This window comes from Tachypleus tridentatus, chromosome 10, assembly GCF_004210375.1.
Source record: "Tachypleus tridentatus isolate NWPU-2018 chromosome 10, ASM421037v1, whole genome shotgun sequence".
NCBI lineage: Eukaryota > Metazoa > Arthropoda > Merostomata > Xiphosura > Limulidae > Tachypleus > Tachypleus tridentatus.
In genome coordinates, this window is record NC_134834.1 from 190,225,658 (window position 1) to 190,247,960 (window position 22,303).

The 22,303-nt window shown below is 37.0% G+C and overlaps 1 protein-coding gene across 1 annotated transcript in view; it reads right to left on the reverse strand.

Annotated features, from left to right (window-relative positions):
* LOC143227830 (uncharacterized) overlaps nucleotides 1–22,303 on the reverse strand; it is a 39,789-nt gene that overhangs the window by 16,263 nt on the left and 1,223 nt on the right. Inside the window, exons 3-6 of the mRNA XM_076459107.1 lie at nucleotides 13,421–13,570; nucleotides 11,481–11,618; nucleotides 8,156–8,284; nucleotides 1,062–1,304 (exon numbers count right to left, since the gene is read on the reverse strand). Coding sequence (XP_076315222.1) covers nucleotides 1,062–1,304; nucleotides 8,156–8,284; nucleotides 11,481–11,618; nucleotides 13,421–13,570 — 660 coding nt within the window. The remainder of the gene's footprint in view (nucleotides 1–1,061; nucleotides 1,305–8,155; nucleotides 8,285–11,480; nucleotides 11,619–13,420; nucleotides 13,571–22,303) is intronic.

The following is a 22,303-nucleotide window of genomic DNA, read 5'->3' on the forward strand; positions in this document are numbered from 1 at the left end:
TGTAACCCTGTATATACAATGCAATGAATTAATGACCCCAACATCTTGGTTTAATGTAATTTGTTTCATTTATTTATTTTTAAGGATTTCTGGACAGCTGAAGCTTTACTTTTGCAAGGTTTAGCTAGAAATATGGTTTTGTCCCATGAAATCGTGTGGTGGGCACAGCACAGATAGTTCACTGTTGAACTTTGAACTTATCAACAAACTAAAATAAACAAAACGATTCGTCAAGTTATTTCGTAGCATAACACCAAAAATGTTCGAACTTATCCTTCGTGATATCAGTATTAACTTCAGAACTGCCTGTTTATAAACATTAAAAATATCAACCCAGTAATGACTATAGTTCCTTAAATATACTGTTTTTAGTTATAACATTTAAAATACGATATTTCATCTTTTGGGTAACCTTCAACTGTAAACCCAATAATATATCGCAAGATTTGTCTAGCTTGAAGTTGCAAGTTTGTCCTGAACGTATATGCTAACTTAATAATGCAAAATATTTTACGTAATAAGAATGTCAAGATGAAAAAATAACATTGATTTTATATTCTTGTTATTTCTAAAGATTCTTGGATATTGTGAAGTTTGGTTACAGATTTAGTTTTGTCCCCTAAGACTGCATGATGTGTTGTTTGCATACGTTATGATATAGCTGAATTTCCTACTTCATTGTTTCTTAGGTACCTTTGACATACTGGCCCGTCATGGCCAGGTGGTTATGGCATTCGACTCGTAATCTGAGGGTTGCGGGTTTGAATTCCTATAACTCGAAACATGCTCGCCCTTTCAGCCGTGGGGGCGTTATAATGTGACGGTCAATCTCACTATTCGTTGGTAAAAAGAGTAAAAAAACCCAAGAGTTGGCGGTGGGTGGTGATGACCAGCGGCCCTCCTTCTAGTCTCACACTGCAAAATTAGGGACGGCTAGCGCAGATAGCCCTCGTATAGCTTTGCGCGAATTTCAAAAACAAACAAACATACTGTATTTTTATTAAACGTAAAAGTAGATCTATTAACACTTCAGATTCGAAGATCTCGGGTTACGGTCTCACCTGTGCTCGTCGTATGGTGTCTATCCATATCTTGAACTCTGAAGTATAGAGCACGAAAGCAGCCACGGCTACAAGCAGTTCACTCAGATATATTACCACGAATCCTCCACCATCTTTAAGTTCTTGAACCTTGAACTTGTCCACTAAATACGGCTGTCGGATGATACGCACCTTGTCTCCTTTCTTACCCACGGGCTTGCAAATAAGGAACAAGTCCGTGAACAAAAAGCAGTGAACGTCCATCTAGGAGTCGAATGTAATTATAATTAAACATTTTATAGAATGATGAGAAACGACAAATACATTTAGCAGTAGTTATTGTTACGTTACTTCCTTAAGGTCAAGCCTTCTCTTCATACGTTCGATGGATGTCATATTTAACCGATAAAGTAAATTTAGCACTTGCTGTCATCTCAGGAATCGTTTTGATGTATTAAATATATCATCCGATATAATATCGTGCAAGAGTTGGATATCATAAAAAATATATATAATAAACACCTTGGTAACTAATGAAATAAAGGTTGATAAACTACATTGTTGTAAACTAAAATATTGAAAAATATGGGGTAAACATGGCAAAGAAGGCCTCTAGAGCGCCGACTGGCCATAGTTAATGACGTCATAACCTGTGTGCAATGCTTACAGGATAAGAAGGCGGATAGGCGGAGTTAACATTGTTTTTGTTGTGTGTGTGTTGTCGTTTTTTCATGACTCGGCGATGATGGGTGCGAAGGTAAACAGGTAAACAGGTCAGAGGTTACTACTGTAACACAAAATAACTGTAAAAATAGCAAACTACGAGTGAAAATGTGTATCATTGGCATTTTTAACACCTGATCCTGCTATTCTATTTGTTTGTTTATTTGATAAAGACTGAGATGGGTTATTGGTAGATACTTTACTAGGTTGTACTTTTGGGTATTTTTTGTGGAATATGACTAATACTCAGGCATAACTCTCATGGTTCTCTAATGTGGCAGAAAACTTGTGATAAGATGACAGAACACTCTGGTGCTTTCAGGTACAAGAGACAACTGAACAAAGATACAGCCACTTATCGCTGGTATACCAACAAACCCACGTACTATGAGGTGTAATGTGTGTGGACAGAACGTGAGTGTTGGCCGCCAAGAAGCTGCTGACCTTCGCACCCATGTTAAACCGCAATTCCATTCCAAGTTGGTAAAAGCTTCTGAAACACCACCAAAACTTGTGTTTCCGTCTTCAGTTCCCAATGTTGACAAGATTACAAGGGCAGAGATGAAAGCTTATGCATTACTGGTCCAAACCAATGCTCCATTTACCACAGATGATCGACTGAACTTCCTCTTTAAAAAGAAACGTCCAGATTCTCAGACAGCATCAGAATATGCAAATAAAACTAAACCTTAACAGTGACAGCTTGAAGATATCTTGAGACAAGCGTATCTTTTTTCTGCTCTCTAGTGGTACAGTCTGCAGACCCCCACATCTAGAAACCGGGGTTTGATACCAGTGGTGAGCAAAGCACAGATAATCCTTTGTGGAACTTTATGCTTAATTCCAAATAATCAATTAATCAAACAATCTTTTTTTTCTATCAGTCTCTATTACAGTAGTTTATCAGTAAGAAAAAGTTTGTGTAGTTGGAGAACCTACTGATCTCAGTTCTGTCTACCACATTTTAGACGTCAGGATAGTGAAAAAAGTAGAAGTAAGATTTAATAGACCTTTATGGTGACATGATCAGAAGAACAAGTGGACATTGGCTTCACAACAATTAAAAAATGCACTCCAGAAACTAATCAGTGATGGATGTGACACAATCAGGATAAAATAGTTTTACCACTGTGTCAAATCCTTCTATGTGGAAGTGCTTAATTATGCAAGAACCACTTGCCAATAGATGCTTCCGTACCCAAGAATACCAGGTTTATAAATTTTGTGAACTGTCTCAACTAAAATACTTCATTAAGAGGTATTTACGTCTCCTTCCTTTTAGCAATTGTGTGGCAAAAATATAATTACTGAAAGATGAATTCATTTCATATCAGCTGCTATAGAGAAGTGAAGTACAAGCGCATGCGTGAGGAAAAATACACAGAACACCCAAAGAGATGAAAAACAGGACACGGAGAATGTTCAGTACACTTAACAGGTAGAATGAAACTAAGTTTATAATCAAAGACAAGCCCCAAGAAGTTTCCCTCAGGAACTACTTGAAGCATAATATCACCAAAACAGAGCTCAGGATCGTGGTGTAAGCCACACTGGGGGTAAAGAGATATGTAAACGGTTTTGGGGAAAGAAAAGGTGAAACCGTTTACTCTGGTATTGAGAGCAACCTGAAGCTGCCATTCAAGAAACCTCATGTTCGACGACTGACACGAAATGTGGAACTGGTAGAAATAGAGTCAATTGACAATAGTAGGAGGATGCTGTGTAGTGACAGCATTGACCTTCATACTGAAAAGTATGATACTCAAGACACGGCCCTAAAGGACTTCAAGTTCCTGTGTGAAAAAAATGGGGAAAAAATCGAACCCACATGAACTTGGAATCAACTGGTGAGTGAAAAATTGTAAATGAAAATGGGAAAATGATATGAAACTCGTGTGAATGGAAGTTTCACAAATTTCCATACTTCCACATAGTATCATAAGCCTTCTAAAGATCAAAGAAAACAGAAAGAATATGTTGCATGTTGAGGAAAGCTTCCCTGATCGATGTTTAAAGTCGAATTAAGGGATCCATGGTAAAGTGATATCGATGGAACCCACATTCGGTTTCAAGAAACCAAACAAGATAAGCATTAGCCATTCTTTCTAAGACTTTACAGAAGAAGCTAGTCAAAGCAATTGTACAGTAATTGGAAGGAATCTTGGGATGCTTTCTAGCCTTATAAAATAGCAGGACAATAGCTTTGCACTAAACATCAGAAAAAGTTCTCCAGTCAGATTTAATTTAAAAAATAAACAACAACAACAAGAGCACGAGAAGTAGAAGGGAGATCATATCATGATAAACATCATCAGGTCCAGACTGCAGAAGAACAGGCTTAAGTTCCGCCAATCTAAAGGAGTGATTATAGAGATTATTGATTCGATAGCTTTGCCCGAAACTTGATGGCCAAGAAAACAGGGGAAGAGTCAAAAGTGCTGGGAAGATTCCCACCCAGATTATAAGCGATACTCTGTACATCAGCGACTTCCTGCCCATTAGAGAGCAAGGTGGAAAATGGCTGAGAAATATACCAGATGATTTTGTAAATGGTGGTAGAAGAAGTGCTAATTGTGAACGTAATCCAAGGTTCCTTATGGCTTTATCATTTAACCTGCTGTGCACGGGCTCGGGTCTGCGTTGATGCGATAACTGATTGCATTGTTTAAGCAACTGTTCAGTCTATCTCCAACACCTTGACACATTTCTCATGGTGTCCTCATGACAGCAAGATCGATTTCCAAGAGAGAGGTGAAAGAGAACTAGTCAGCTTGGTCCAACTTCCATCACAGTAATCGGGTCGGGTGGTATCGAAGACGGTGAAATTCCCTCAAAATTATAAATATAATCCCTGCCTTGTGGGTCACTGTAAACCCTTTAAGTTTGATGAGGGAACAGATAGATCAATAACAGTAAAATATTGATTAGGAGCATGTAAATAGGTAAAAAAACCACTACTGAAGAGAGAAAGGTCGTGAAGAAATACCATACGCCCTGCAGAACGACCCATCCCATCAGCCCCATAGGGGGTTGTATCCATTAAAGTTTTCCAGGACTGAAAAGGGAGATGGCAACTGTTTAATGAGACGTCTGATTTATCACAAGTCTCCCCAGGAGACAGATAAAGAGAACAAACAGTGATGGTATGACCCAGTTAGAGTATATCGAGTGTCACAGACAAGGTAAGCACGTGCTGGTCAACCAGCAGTGCCACCTCTCCATGTATTAGTCCATCACACAACCCATGTAACGCATTCATGGTTAGACGTTTGTCTTAATACTTACATTTGTTTCAGAATTATTCGATGTGTATTGCGCAAATCCCGCCTGTTGTCTAAATTTGTGTAGATTCTTGATAGCAAGAATCAATAATACGTATTTTCCGTATTTTAGAACATTGTTAAACGTTCAAGAATCTCGCCCTAAGCTATATAAACCAATGCGTTGAGAGACAATTGTTACTACTAGTCAGCTACAGTCAGTGTGTTGTAGACCTTGAAAGCTATAATTGTAATTAATAATTATTAATCGGATAACTACAGAATTTGACCAAGAATATTTATAGATTTCGAACATTACAAACAGTTCGACTTCAGTGAATTAACTTTAAACGAAAGTATTTCCATAATGCATTAAATATCTTCACTGGAATAAGTCAGTGATTTGAGCCCAACTGAGCTAGCTAGCTTAAACGAGGTGTAACAATATCAACTCAGAATTAATTTGGTTGTCGTGGACGTAACCCGTCGATAAAATATTCAGTTCGAGACCGGATATAAGATTCAGTATTGTCTGTAAGTTTGTAAAACTGTTATATATAAATCATTATTTGTATTTACAGTTATTATAAATTGTATTGTTGTTTGTATATTAAAATATATTTGTATTAGGAAGGAAAATTGTATTTATCAATCTTGTTAGGAAATATCATAATGTTAAAACATATTAACACTTAATTAACTTTTAAATTAAAATTTCCGGTTATTTGAAACAGAAATGCGTAACATAATAAATCACAGACATGTTCGAGATAAATAATATATAACACCTGTCGTTTCAGTATAGAGAATACCACCTGAAGGTGACTTTATTAGCAGGTTTCAGAAGTGTTTCCTGTAAGGAAAGACACGCAGGATGATGGATGATAGTAGTCAATCAAGTTCTTAATGTCATCCAGATTAGAAACAAAACCTCGACAGTTCCACCGTATCAAAGTAGCCATTTTTACCGAGGTGGAAGAGAACTGTATTAGTCGATCTCCACGGATCTTGCCCTGTGTCGAGTGAGCAGGTCTTTGTCAGTAGACGTACATAGCAGTGTGAACAAATAATCGTTGAATCTAAGGGCCAAAACACGTGGACCTGAGCAGACAGCAGAAGCTGGGGCAGAAGGAAGTGTGCCAGGAAAATTACTAGAAGGAATCATGGGGCGGGGTCATTGACTCAACTCGATTATCCAAAGAGGTCAAACAACGCTTTACATGATGTGAAAAAGATTCTGACAGAGGTAGAGAAAGTACATTCTGCGCACCCATTGTAGTAGCGAAATGTGATGCAACAGTGTATGTCTACAATGGAGTCAGGGATAAAAACTTTTGAGCCTCTTGCTAAGAAATCTTGTTAACGGTTTTAAATGTTGTACTTCATTTTCCTCCGTTTTCAAATTACTGAACTGCTAACACTGAAACCACATGAAAGGGTTGGGAATATATGGTCATACCTTACAGTTAAGATAACATGCTTCGATAGAGGCAGGTGGACGTAACAACGTAAATATCAAAATAAGAATATTCTTAGGCAGCATAATTTCTTCTTTGCGAGTGGAGATACGTCATACTATAGAAGCTCTTTGGTTGGAAAAATCAGCTAGGATCTCTGCCTTCGGGAATGTTCTTCAAATCCCTCTTAACAATAACTCCTCATAAGGTATTCAAATTTGTATGGAGAGTAACCCCAGTAGGCATATATTAATGAGATGTTCACTGTGTTTTGGGTTATATGTTTCTATCAAGATGTCTGCAGAACATAGTTTTTCGACTGGCTTTGGAGAGCAAGTAAGTCCCTTTAATTTCTTCTAAATGAAAAGGGAGACATTTGCTTTAATGGTGTGTCTGACAAATAATACTGTTCAGAGTCTTCAAGAGTCGTCTACCAGTTAGCTGTTTTTGTTATGATTTTATTTTTTGGGGTGTGTGGGGGTTCCGTAATGAAAAAAGAAAGATCCTGTGCCTGCTGACCCCACACACCATGAAGTCCTACGAGAAAACGCACTACAATGTCAAAAATAACACTGCAGCAAATCTAAGATTTTGTGAGCACTTTACCCAGGAACCAGCATTAGACACAATGACCACAATACCCGTTGAGAACGTCTAACACTGGTACTTAGTTGACCATATCCCAAAAGGACCAGCCAACTGACCCTTGGAAAGTCATCTCTCAAGAATTCAAGGCTAAAATGGTGCCTTGTAGTGCTCCAGATATCACTCAACTACAAGAATTATCTCCTCCTCTTCCTGGATAGCCAAGCACGGAAAACACGGAGTGGATTTTCACATCCCAGAATAGGTAAACTCAAAGTACAGAACCTACTCTGGAAGGTCACCTTACGATGTACAGGGATCCGCCTCGAGGAGCCAATGGTGATGAAAAATAAAACACCTTTGAGGTTTAATTTAGATCTAGACAAAATCATGGGAGAGCACAGTGAGTGACCATTAACACGACACTTTCAAAAAACACCTCAGCTTATAAATTCAAATCAGTAAAGGAAGTTCCTCGTGACAGCCGAGCTTACCACAACAAACACCAAGAGATTTTTCTCCAAGTAAAATATGATTATGATGTGAATATCACTTTGTGTTCAGTGTGTCTTCTGTGCTGCTGGTGTGGTTAGTGGTAAGGGTTTTCACCAGAGATACGTATATTGTAATTACCTATGCAATTTCCTGATCTGATTCAAGCAGAAGTGGTGTATTTTCCTATATTTCATTAACTTTCAAAGCACCTATTAGAGTGTGAAATAAAATAAAATATAATCGGTTATAATTTTAGGTTTAATATTCCGTTTTGTAGCTAAAAACTTTTAAGAAGTTGTTTCACTCATAATAATTCAGGAAGATAGTTTTTATAGGGCGTCAAAACTAAAAAGGAAAATCAGGGCAACACCGAGTATGCGTCGCATCCCTCTACCTAAGATACGTTTACACAGAACAGAAATAAGATACATTTTAGAAACCTCATTGATTTTCATACTCAAAATAAAAAGTTGACGTCTCTGCAGAATTAATTTGAAATTTTTAGGCTTATTTTTAAACCTTGCCACCTAATAAAGATCGTTTATGTTTCTACTTAGGCCTAAAGGAATAAGAGATTTTAGGCTTAATATTTTACCTTACTTGATGAAGAGTCTCGTAACTTCAGACCAGAACCTTCAAGTAGTAGCTGTCTAATCTGATGGTTCCCACATCCAGGCATAGGGCATGTAAGGTCCAGGGTCAGGTAACCATTTTCCTTCATAATCTGAGAAAGTATGAAAATATGGTGACAAGCTAATGAAAATAAAATATCTCGTATAACTTTTTTTCTAAATATTTTCATAGACGTTTTAACAGACACTTAACAGATGAAGTTCAACAAGAAAGAAATACAAATACAAAAACTGAGATGGAACAACTTAGATTTTCTGCAGTGTTTTTGTTTTCGTCAGTAAATTAGAGCCATGCATGGCTAGGTGGTTAGGAAGCTCGAGGATTACGGGTTCGAATCCCCATCGCAACAAACATGCTCGCTCTTTCAGCCGTGGGGGCGTTATAATGTTACAATTAATCCCACTATTTCTTGGTAAAAGAGTAACCCAAGAGTTGGCGGTGGGAGTTGATGACTAGCTGTCTTTCCTCTAGCCTTACACTGCTAAATTAGGAACGGCTAACGCAGATAGCCTTCTTTCAGCTTTGCGCGAGATTTAAAACAAACCAAACCAAAACAAATAAAAGGCCCTCTATATGGCAGAACCTGCGTAACGCGGACGGAAAAGTGTCTTTCATCTATCAACAAGTCGATTTAGAACCTGAGTAAGGCAGAAAAAATGTTTTGATCAAACATTAATTTCTTATTTAATTAATAATTTCTTTAAATATTAATAAATTCTTGTTCAATTAATATCTTGTTTAAATATTAATAAATTATCGAACATTTTGTTACAGTAAGTATTACTTAAATATATTCTGTTCTTATTTCTGCCGTCATTATTCCAGAGGTCGCTATTCGAAAGAATTATTGACTGTACTTTTGGTCACATTTGCTAATGGAAAACTAGAGAAACCATGGATAATAAATAAAAGTGAAAATCAGCGTTGTTTCAAAAATTTTAGGAAAAATCAACTTCCTGTGGAAAGGAAAGCGAATAATAAAGCGTGGATGACACGTGCTATATTCGAGGAATTTTTGAACAAATTAAACACAAGAAAACAGTAATATTCTACTTTTCCTAGATAATAAAATTTGTCACTCAAAAGTTTAACTTTCAAATGTTCGTTTAGTCTTTCTACCTCCATGTACAACATCAGTTCTACAGCCACTAGATAATTGTTATACAGTATTTAAAACTGAGATAGAGAAAATTGATGCTTCAGCATATTATTACAAACATGGACGACTGTAAGAGAGCATCTGAAATGACCATGAAAATTGACGTGTTAGATGCAATTGCATTTTTAAGTCATTAATTCAAATGTGTAAAAGATGAATGTGTAATAAAGTGCTTTCGAAACTGTGTATTTATTATTAATAATGGCGGAGATTGTGGAGAAGTTGTTTGTTATGACGATTCTAGTGAAATCCAAACTCTGATTGAGAAGATTGACGCAGATGATTCTGTGAACGTGGAAAGTTTTGTGAACGTTGACAAGAACGTTTTAACAGAAACTGATAAAATTGATTTAAAATATATAATAGAATCACAAGATGGTAACAGTGTGAGAGATTCAGAAGACGAACAAAATGGAAGAGATGGTAAAGAAGTAGAAATTCCTACTTCATCACAAGTGTTAAGTTATATTAACTCTATCAAACTGTATGCAAAAATGAAGTGGAAAATGAACTTCATGAAAAGACCATAGAATTGACGTTCTCTTTTAACCGCATGAGAAAGCTCATTAAAAAAACAAAACGGTTGAAACTGGACACTTTCTTCAAATAAATTTGATTAAGATTTTATGTACTAATGTATATTTTGAATATCTATTTTTGTTCTTATTGTAATAAATATAGCATAAACAGTATAATAACTTTATTAACAAACGTTTTACTTTCCTTGAGTCAAACAAGTATAACGTTCCTCTCAAAAATTATATATAATTAAGGAAATACATGTTCACTATCTAAGTCGGAAAATCTGCTCAAGCCAGAAATTGTACTCGGTCCGGTGAGATTCGGCCTCAGACAGATTTTACTGTATCATATCAAGTAACGTAACGTCCAGATTTTGATTCTTATTGTCTTACATTTTTCTTTTTTTACGGTCCCCCGCTTGGACAACGATAAGTCTACGGATTTACAACTCTAAAATCAGGGGTTCGAGTCCTCTCGGTAGACACAGCAGATAGCCCGCTTGGACAACGATAAGTCTACGGATTTACAACTCTAAAATCAGTGGTTCGGTGGGTGGTGATGATTCTAGTCTCTGGTAAATTAGGGACGGACTCACCAATTGTGAAATTCAAAACAAACAAACAAAATTTTATATTACTTTGTCTATTTAACTAAAATCAGTGGTTCAATTCCTCTCGGCGGACTCACCAATTGTGACTTTGCTATAACACACACTCCTTTTTTATAAATAAATTTCCAAGAAAAATCACCAGAGTAACTGAAGTTCAATAACGTTATACAAATCACTGTGTGTTTCAATTTCTTTTAATATGGTGTAAGTTTTAAGGTTATACCAAAAATGCCACAACACACTCAGAATGCTAACATTGATAGTGAGTTTTATAGCGATAAGTTGCATAATGGGTTATCTGCGTTGTGTTCGCCTATAGGAAAGACTCCTATAGTATAGCGTTATAAGCCCGGAAGCTTGTGACTGTGTACAAGGAAATGTGTGTGTGTGTTAATAAAATAAAACGAAATTGACCGCTCTTCGAACCCATAGGGTCCGTACACTGAACAAACTAACAGTATACCTAAAGTTCAGTATGTTGGGTGGTTCGTAAGATGATGTCATAATTGGACAGTGACGATAAGAACCTGATTGCTGCAGGTATTGTTATTTGTCTGGTGATCTAGTAGCGAACCTAGCGGTTAAAACAAAACGTGTTTCACCTAGTGAAGAATTGTGATAATAAATCTAAAAACCAGTTTATTCTCTTTATTGTTGTTTGATTCGTTTAAGTGTTCGTACAAGTTAGAAAATAGGATCTCAGCAAATAACTTACACCAGAGATCCTTAAATGCTTAGATAGGATACTAGTTTCACCGCTAGATGGCGTGAACTCTTAGAATACATCTGGCGTGGACTCCGATTGGACATTTCATGAGGGTTTTGGTCGTAACTCTATGCACATGTAATTTTGAAATTATTGACTTTTCTCATAAGAATAAAGTAATACCTAAGTCTACTCGAAATAAGTACAACGTGTGGCAGACATCTAGCATACATTTAAAAATATTTTAAACTATTTGTTAATTGAAGTCGAAATCAAATATCGTAACTAACCTTTTCAAGTTCGTCATTGTTGTTTTCAATGGCGTCATAGCTTTCAATCCTGTTCAAGATGGAAGCTAGTCTTTCTCGTTCGTGGTGTTGTCGAAGGGTTGAGTCCACAACACATACAAAGTTTTCCACACATTCGTTCTATATATACACGTATATATAATTCCGACAAGTTTTAAAACAGCTAGTAAAATCCTAAGTCAAGTTGGAACAAATTTCATAACTGTTTGTTATTCGATATCAGAACAAACAAACGCTTAACCATCAGAAATAGAGCTTGTGTTACGTCCATCAAAATGATAAGTTAACCAAGACTAACTGCTTTAACCTAATAAGTTAGAAAATAAATGGTAACCATAGAAAGATGTTAATCTAGAAAATAATTTACATTGTTGTTTTAAGCCTAGCCTGGAAACTGACTCAAAACTGTTAAATACATCACATAGATTAATATCATACTAATGTTACAATTTTTTTCTAACTTGTTAAAAGTTTGAGTGTGGTTTGTTCCTTTCAATTGTTTTCACCTTAGTTTTTTAAACATAATATTTTTTAGTTTCAGCTCATATTGAATGTTTCCAGCTAGTAGTTTCAGCTCATATTAACTATTTTCACCTAGTAGTTTCAGTTCATATTAACTATTTTCACCTAGTAGTTTCAGCTCATATTAACTATTTTCACCTAGTAGTTTCAGCTCATATTAACTATTTTCACCTAGTAGTTTCAGTTCATATTAACTATTTTCACCTAGTAGTTTCAGCTCATATTAACTATTTTCACCTAGTAGTTTCAGTTCATATTAACTATTTTCACCTAGTAGTTTCAGTTCATATTAACTATTTTCACCTAGTAGTTTCAGCTCATATTAACTATTTTCACCTAGTAGTTTCAGCTCATATTAACTATTTTCACCTAGTAGTTTCAGCTCATATTAACTATTTTCACCTAGTAGTTTCAGTTCATATTAACTATTTTCACCTAGTAGTTTCAGCTCATATTAACTATTTTCACCTAGTAGTTTCAGCTCATATTAACTATTTTCACCTAGTAGTTTCAGCTCATATTAACTATTTTCACCTAGTAGTTTCAGTTCATATTAACTATTTTCACCTAGTAGTTTCAGCTCATATTAACTATTTTCACCTAGTAGTTTCAGCTCATATTAACTATTTTCACCTAGTAGTTTCAGCTCATATTAACTATTTTCACCTAGTACTTTCAGCTCATATTAACTATTTTCAGTTTCAGCTCATATTAACTATTTTCACCTAGTAGTTTCAGCTCATATTAACTATTTTCACCTAGTAGTTTCAGCTCATATTAACTATTTTCACCTAGTAATTTCAGTTCATATTAATTATTTTCAGTTCATATTAAGTTTATTTTAACTATTTTCACCTAGTAGTTTAGTTTCATTTACTATTTTCCCCTAATAGTTTCATACTATATGAACAATTTTTACCATATAGTTTCACAATAGGTTGTCGGTTTTTCCCAGTTTTATCTAACAGATTCACTTCAAACCGACTATTTTTACCTCTTTTAGTCTACCTGAGACTGACCGTTTTCACCTACAGTTTTACTTGACAAGTGGACGACTATTGGTCGACAACAAGCGTTAGATGCTGTAATCCAAAAACATTTTAGAAGCCATACTATAGATAAACTTTAAGTCGCCTTTCTAACAAGAGATCGTCCACTGATACTTTAAGATGCATTAATTCATTTATATTTCACCCTCCGATAACACTGTCAAAAGATAGTTTAATTGCAATCTTAACATCGTGGAAAACAATGTCTCAAAACTATCGCGTGTCAATAACAACTCTCACGTGTCAATAACAAACGAATCTTCTCCTAAACGACCAGTCTTTACATCACCAAACAAATTACTCACATCGAATGTTTAAAATCTAAGTCTGCCTGAGTAAAACAATTTTTACCATTTCATGTAATGCCAATAACTCATCTTCTTTGTCTGTTTTCTTCTGAATAGCTTTCAACAACAGTGAATACTTAGTCACTCGCTGCATGGGCTTCACGAGCAAGTCACTAAGTCGTAGTCGTTCGCAGTCTTTTTGTGTTTCGCACCACTTGAAAATTACACATATAAGAATATTAGACAGCGACACCTGGTGTCATCTGAGTAACAAAAATAATACCTTTAAATCTTACGTTATTTAAATAACATACATGACACTTTTAAATTGGATATCTCACATTATTTGAGTGACACAAACAACATATTTAAATTGGATATCTCACGTTATTTGAGTGACACAACTCAACACCTTTAAATTGGATATCTCACATTATTTGAGTAACATAATTAACACTTAAATATTTTTATTTGAGTAACAGAAATAACACCTCTATATAAATAATATCCCGTGTTATTTGAGTGACAGAAATAGAACATTTAAACAACAATATCTGACGTTATTTGAAAAGAAATAGAATCTTTGAACAACAGTAGTTTCATATCACTTTAGTACCACATATAATAACGTAAATCAATGATAATCTTAAGCTACAATAACCACGTTACATAACAATAATCTTATAACCCTATAGTAAGACCAATACAACTAATTATAATAATCGTTAACACCCTAGTACCACTAATAATTTTAAAGTATTTCATTAATAGAGTTAATAGCATTCAAGAACGGTAATCATGTCACGAAAGCATCCACGATAAAAGTTAGTCCTTTGTTACTACAGCAACGTCAATAAAAGTGTTCATCCGCAATAACCTATGTCATTTCATTCACGTATGAAGGACTACAAATTTACAGCCAGAAAAACTGTGTTACAATGTTCATGTTCGTATTAAGGATACTGCAGCTCTGTATTACCTTATAAAAATGTTAAGATAAGGTTATTTTTGTAAATTATTGAAAAAATAAAAGCTATTGTCACGTGATTTGGCAGAGCAATGCTTAAATGAATAGATATAATAAATGTTCTGAAGGTAGCGATTTCGCATTATTTTATAGAAAAAATTATACTGTATTGATATGTTAACAATATGAAAGTAACGCATTACTTCACAGAGAAATATTTTTAGTCTACAAAGATAACAACATTGTCAAATAAACGATTTCGCATTATTTTACAGATAATGTTTTGCTGAACAGATATGATAAATACAGAGTGTTCGGAAAGTCACTGTGAACTTATATAATTATTAACAGATATGTTTCTTTATAGAATACAGGAGGTAAATACGAATGACAATTATAAACAATGTTGAAAGTGACCCCCGTTGGCATCAATACAGGCCTGGATCCTTCTTATTTTGTTTCTAAACACCTCTATCAGTTAATGGCTTGAAATAGACTGAATAAAATATGATAACAAAGCTGCAGAGTGACTTTCCGAACACTCTGTATTTTAAAGTAATTATTTTATATTATTTTACAAAATACGTTTTGATTGTTTTTGAATTTTGCGCAAAGCCACTCGAGGGCTACTTGCGCCAGTCGTCCCTAATTTAGCAGTGTAAGATTAGAGAGAAGGCAGCTAGTAATCACCACCCACCGCCAACTCTTGGGCTACTCTTTTACCAACGAATAGTGGGATTGACCTTTACATTATAGGCACCCACGGCTGAAAGGACGAGCATGTTTGGTGCGACCGGGATTGGAACCCGCCCCCCTCAGATTACGAGTCGAACGCCTTAACCCACCTGGCCATTCCGAGCCTATATGTTTTGAAATTCTGTACATGTACAGTCATGTGAAAAAGTTAGGACACCCTACGAAAGCTTGTGTATGTTTGTAACATTTTTGGTTATATAGATATTTAATCTAAATATTTAGAATACTGAGAGATTATAGGAATTAACTAAATAATTAAAACTGAAGAAAAGACTTTTTAAGATATTCTGTAAATGTAATTCTACAAAAAATCCATATTCTAACTGAGGAAAAAGTTAGGACACCTCCACATTTATTCCCTCTTAAAATGGCTCAACTCGCACACAGGTGTATCACACCAGTTGCACATGATTAGAAGATCGTCACTCAGCATTGTGAATGAGGCTTGCCTTATTTAAACCTCAGACATTTAGTTTGGTGTGCTCCTGACTGTTGAAGTGATAGTGAGCACCATGGTGAGAGCAAAAGAGCTGTCTGAGGCCTTCAGAAAGAAAATTGTAGCAGCTTATGAATCTGGTAAGGGATTTAATAAGATCAAATAAGATTTTGAAATCAGCCATTCCACTGTCTGGAAAATAGCCAACAAGTGGAGGGCTTTCAAAACAACTGCCAACATGCCCAGGTCTGGTCGTCCAAGCAAGTTCACCCTGAGAGCAGACCGCAAGATGCTAAAAGAGGTCTCCAAACACCCTGACATATCATCACGGGACCTACAGCAGGCTCTGGCTACTGTTGATGTGAAAGTGCATGCCTCTACAATCAGAAAGAGACTGCACAAGTTTAACTTGCATGGGAGATGTGCAAGGATTCTTCCTTAATTTTCGTACAGATGGTCTCACATGATCCTCAAGCACCCTCTGATACACAGTAGAATTCATGGTGGATTCTATGATTGTGAGCTGTCCAGGTCCTGCTGCAGCAAAGCAGCCCCAAACCATGACACTTTCACCTCCATGTTTCACAGTTGGTATGAGTTTCTTTTCCTGAAATACTGTATTTGGTTTACGCCAAACATGCCCTCTGTTCTGGTGTCCAAATAATTCAATTTTGGACTCATCTGTCCAAAGAACATTATTCCAGAAGTTCTGGTCTTTGTCTACGTTCTCTCTGGCAAACTTAAGTCTGGCCTTGATGTTTCTTTTAGAGAGCAAAGGTTTCCTCCTTGCACACCTCCCATGCATGTTACACTTGTGCAGTCTCTTTCTGATTGTAGAGGCATGCAGTTTCACATCAATAGTAGCCAGAGCCTGCTATAGGTCCCATGACGACATGTTAGGGTGTTTGGAGACCTCTTTTTGCATCTTGCGGTCTGCTCTCGGGGTGAACTTACTTGGACGACCAGACCTGGGTATGTTGGCAGTTGTTTTGAAAGCCCTCCACTTGTTGACTATTTCCGGACAGAGGAATGGCTGCTCTCACCATGATGCTCACTCTCACTTCAACAGTCAGGAGCACACCAAACTAAATGTCTGAGGTTTAAATAGGGCAAGCCTCATTCACAATGCTGAGTAACGATCTTCTAATCACGTGCACCTGGTATGATACACCTGTGTGTGAGTTGAGCCATTTTAAGTGGGAATAAATGTCGGGGTGTCCTAACTTTTTCCTCAGTTAGTATATGCATTTTTTGTAGAATTACATTTACAGAAGATGTTGAAAAGTCTTTTCTTCAGTTTTAATTGTTTAGTTATATTCATATAATCTCTCAGTATTTTAAATATTGAGATTAAATATCTATATATCCAAAAATGTTACAGAAATACACAGGCTTTCATAGGGTGTCCTAACTTTTTCACATGATTGTACGTGAGCTGATGTCAATGATACCCAACTTAGGACAGTTTAGTTTGAACTGCACTTACAGAGGTGTTTCAAATTTACAACAGTTTCACTTGACTGTGTGTGTGTGTGTGTGTGTGTGTGTGTTTCGTATAGCAAAGCCACAAAGGGCTATCTGCTGAGCCCACTGAGGGGAATCGAACCCCTGATTTTAGCGTTGTAAATCCAGAGACATACCGCTGTACTAGCGGGGGGCTTTAAATGACTGTATATACAGAGAACAAAAACTCACAACTGTTTGGCTTGTTTGTTTGTGTTTTAGAATTTCGTGCAAAGCTACTCGAGGGCTATCTGCTCTAGCCGCCCCAATTTAGCAGACTAGAGGGAAAGCAGCTAGTCATCACCACCCACCGCCAACTCTTGGACTACTCTTTTACCAACGAATAGTGGGATTGACCGTTATATTATAACGCCCTCACGGCTGGGAGGGCGAGCATGTTTGGTGCGACCGGGATTCGAACCCGCGACCCTCGGATTACGAGTCAAACGCCGTAACACGCTTGGCCATGCCGAGCCCGTTTGACTTGAATTATATTGAGAGCTACAGCGTCTATGGAGGTTTGATTGAATTTATTCTCCGAAATATTCGTTATGCTTATAACACATGATTTATACATTGTGCGTGTCATAGAGGCTAATGTGTCGGACGGTGAATTCAAATATCCATGGTTCTCCGCAATTTGGGGCCGTGGGTACATTATAAGAGTGACGGTCAAATCTTACTAGTTTATTAGAACAGCTTAGTCGATGAATGGTGTTAACTAGCTGCCTGCTCTTCTAGTCTATCAACTTAAAATTGTAAACGTATAGATATTTTTACAAGTTTACACAACATAGGAAACAAACAGATTCGATAAGTACTACTGGACAAAATAGGAAACAAACAGATTCGACAAGTACTACTGGACAACATAGGAAACAAACAGATTCGATAAGTACTACTGGACAAAATAGAAAACAAACAGATTCGATAAGTACTACTGGACAAAATAGGAAACAAACAGATTCGATAAGTACTACTGGACAAAATAGGAAACAAACAGATTCGATAAGTACTACTGGACAACATAGGAAACAAACAGATTCGATAAGTACTACTGGACAACATAGGAAACAAACAGATTCGATAAGTACTACTGGACAACATAGGAAACAAACAGATTCGATAAGTACTACTGGACAAAATAGGAAACAAACAGATTCGATAAGTACTACTGGACAAAATAGGAAACAAACAGATTCGATAAGTACTACTGGACAACATAGGAAACAAACAGATTCAATAAGTACTATTGGACAAAATAGTAAACAAACAGATTCGATAAGTACTACTGGTCTTCTCAAATGTAGTGTAGTTTTATGATGCAACTCTAAACTTTTCACTGTGACACATCCCTGAAGATGGATGCCTGTACGTGGTGATGGCACCTCCCAGAATAAAGTCCTTTATTTACATTTTACATCCTCTGAGATCTATACATCCACACATGTGTGTGTCGTGCATAGCGATCCTTGAATGGAAGGAGAGGACCCTGGTGACTGAATGATGTTTGAGACTGCAACACACTGCTTTGGCTTTGAATTCCTATAAGTGAGTGTCCTAGGGTGTGGCTCTCCAGGGTCAGCTGGTTGGTCTTGTTGGGTTACGATCAAATGAGTATCAGGGTGTTTTTAATAGGTATTGTAGACATTGTGTCTGATGCTGGTGTTTGGGTAGAGTTCTCATGAAGTCCTGGCTTTGCTGCTATGTCCTGGTTTGGCATTATGGAATTTTACAAGGGTGGGTTGGATTAGTGGGCACTGAATCAATCTTCTCTTATCATGTAATCCTTAACCAAAAAAGTAAAAACTCAACTCATTAGTAAAGTACAACGTGTAATCCCTATCCAAAAACGTAAAAACTCAACTCATTGGTAAACGACAATATCTTGAAGTAAAGCCAGCAATTTTCAAGTATTCTTAATCTTGTACCTTGTTTTCTTACTTTGCATTCTTTCTCCAAAAATCCTTAAGGACAAGTGTTTCCCTTTTTTGTTCAAAAAGGATTAGAAGGACATGCTGGTTTTCCAAAGCCAATCAAGAAACTACGTTCTGGGGACATCTTGGTAGAAATATCTACATCAAATTTCTCATGAATTCAAAGGCCATGGGGTATATGCTCATTGAGATTACACCCCATGCTAATTTGAATTCCTCACGAGGAGTTATGGTTGAGAGGGATTTAGAGAAACATTCCTGAGAAGGAAATCCTTACTGTTTCATTCTGCCAAGCAATTTCTGTAATGTAATGTACCTCTACTTGTAAAATATAATCATGCTGCCTACCAGTATTCTTAATTTGATATTTACATCTCCACGTCCACCTGCCTTGACAAAAGTAGGTTATCTTCACTGTAAGGTACAGCCATATATTCCTAACTCTCTCCAATATTTTAAACGTCAAAAGTTCAGTCATTTGAAAGCATCTTGTCGTGGACCTGTGACGCTACTCGTTGTTGTGGCACAGACCATTACGCCTATAAGTATCAACAGGACTCTCACCGTGTTAACTGCAATGATTCCCAACCCTCTTATTATAAGTAACATTTCGTACATCAAGCTCGGAAGTTATTGTCTCCTGTGGCATCTCGAACATGTGTGACTGCACTATGCTCCACTGCAACAATGGGTCTGAAGATGGATCTTTCTGTGCTTCCTTCAGAGTTTTCTCACACAACATGAAGAATCTTTTGCCCTCCGTAAATAAACGAGTTGACAAGTCAACAAATAGTCTTGTCTCTATCTCTACTGTTACTTCCAGTGACAGCTCAAGTCTAAACCTACAGGTGGAGCTCCTGGTGAATGCTCTGATCCATCTTCTTCAGCCACAAGGTCCAGAGCAGTTATTTGTTGATGCAATCAGTTTTTGGAATCTATGTCTACTGACAGAGACCTTCTCACTTGGAGCAGGGTAGGATTGATAGAAATCGACAGATCTCATAACGAAAAATGGCGTGGTCATAAGCAGAAGGGGTCTCCGCCCAGATCTCGTCCACATAAATGAAAATGGCTATTTAGACACAGTGAAACTCTCGAAGTTTTTGTTCTAATTTAAATTACATTAAGATCTTGATCGATTCTTTTTACCATCCTGTGTTTCTCTTTAGAGGAATCTTTCCTGAATACTTCTGATAGTCACCTGTCGACAATTTTCTTTATACCAAAATGACAGTGGGATAGCACTACTGGTCGACCAGCATGTGTCTACCTTGTCTGTGCCTCTTGATACGCCCTTGGAAGTTGCAGAAGTCTGTAACTTCTTGGATCGTATCATCACTATTTTTTCTCTTTAACTTGGAAGAATTATCAGTAAGACTTGAAAATTATCTGTCAGATCTGCTCTCCTAGAACAGCTTTCATCTCTCTTTTTTATCTTGGGAGACCTTAATGGACACAATCTCTCTGGGTGGTGCTAATATGATGGGGTGGGTCCTTCTGTGGACCTGATTCCTTTACATATTTTCAGGCACTTAATCAATCGTTTACTGTTATTGATGTATCAACCTGTTCTCCTTCACACTACAATCGTAATCATTTTTTTCCATAGCCCTGAGGGAACTTGACTGTGGTTGATGCCACACGACTCGAGTGCCCTGGTGGAAGTTGGACCAAGCTGGTTAGCTCTCTCTCACCTTTCTCTCCCGGAAATCGATCATGTTGTCCGTAGTCTACCATCTGTTAAGGTCTGTGTAGAAGCAGTAACTGACTGCATCATTCAAGCAGCTGTTCATTCTATGCCCAAAACTTCGACACATTACCTATGATATCCTCGTCCACGGAGGTCTCCAGCTTGCCAGAAGATACAGAAGACTCAGAAACGGGCTCTTTGCAAGCACTTTTCAGTGGGCCCGTGTCCATGCTTGGCAGGTTAGACTTCAAAGCTAAAACGAGTATTAGATTAAGTTTACAACTACCATCTCTTGTACCACGAGTTACAAAGTCATATGGGATAACATTAGGAAGATCAATGGGTGGTATGCTTCCTATCCTCTTTCCATCTTGCTTTCTAATAGCCAGAAAGTTGCTAATGTGCGTAACACTGTCAATACTCTCAGCGAGAACTTTGTTTATCTTTTTAACACTTCTGTTTCTTCTCCTGCTTTCTTGGCCATCATGTCTCAGGCAGAGCGATCGCCTCTGTTCTTTCAGGCTGATCGTCTCTGGTGGAACTCAATCTCACTTTTTACTGGTTGGGCCTGACGATTGCTAGTCTGTGTTTCTTCGACTCTTCCTCGATCTTTCACACAGGAACTTGGAGCCCCTTAGAGCTGTGTCTTCTCTCCAATATCCTTCTACTCTTGAAATGGTCTCCATGTGGATGACTTCCACTTCTCATGTCAGTCGTTGAACATGAGATTTATTAAGCGGCAGGTTCAAACTGTCCTCAAATGCTTGTTGAAATGGACCACAGCAAATGCTTTTATTTAACTTTTCTTTTTTCCAAAACCGTTTGCACGGACTTTTGCAACCAACAGGGTTTATACCCTGCTTCCGAGTTCCATCTTGGTGATGTTCTTCCTGTGGTCAATGAAGCAAAGTTATTGGGGCTTATCTTTAAACTTACTTTTATTCCTCGCAAGATGTAGCTTTATGTCGAGTGTATGAGGGCACTGAACATTCTCCATGTCCTTTCTTTCACCTCTTGGAGAGCAGATCAATGTTTTACCCTCAAAGTCTATCGTGCCCACCTGTGACCTCTCTTTGAGTCGTCTGAAGAAGGTGGATTCACCCGATTGAAAATATCGTCTTCTCTTTGCTGAATATCTTTTGAACCATTCTTCTATACTCGTTTATACAAATGTTCGAAATCAGGATTCTTTGGGTACTGCCCTGACGTCGGACAGTGTCACTGGTGATGGCCACACTGTTCAACTTAGTGTGTTTTTTTATTTTTACAGGCCATTAACCTTTTCAATTCTATTTGAATTTTTATTTTCTGACTTTTGAATACTGTTTAGTTTTAATTCGTTTTATTTTTACATTTTATAGAATTTTACTTTTCGTTTTTACCGGTTATTTGGCGCAAATAGCCTAGTTGCCAATCAACCAAACAACCATTGTAACACCACTAAGTATTTACAATCGCTACCTAAACGAATGTCTCGTTTTAATCTTAATTTGAGTGCCGTGTTGATGACACAAAACTGTCAAAATCTGTTAGCAGAAATTTTAAATAGATCTAATTCCAATCAAATTAAAAGGCAGAATATTAAATTTAAATTTTAAGATCCAGGCATATCCTTCATTAATTTTGAATCATAGATCAGGATAAAAAAGTATCTCATC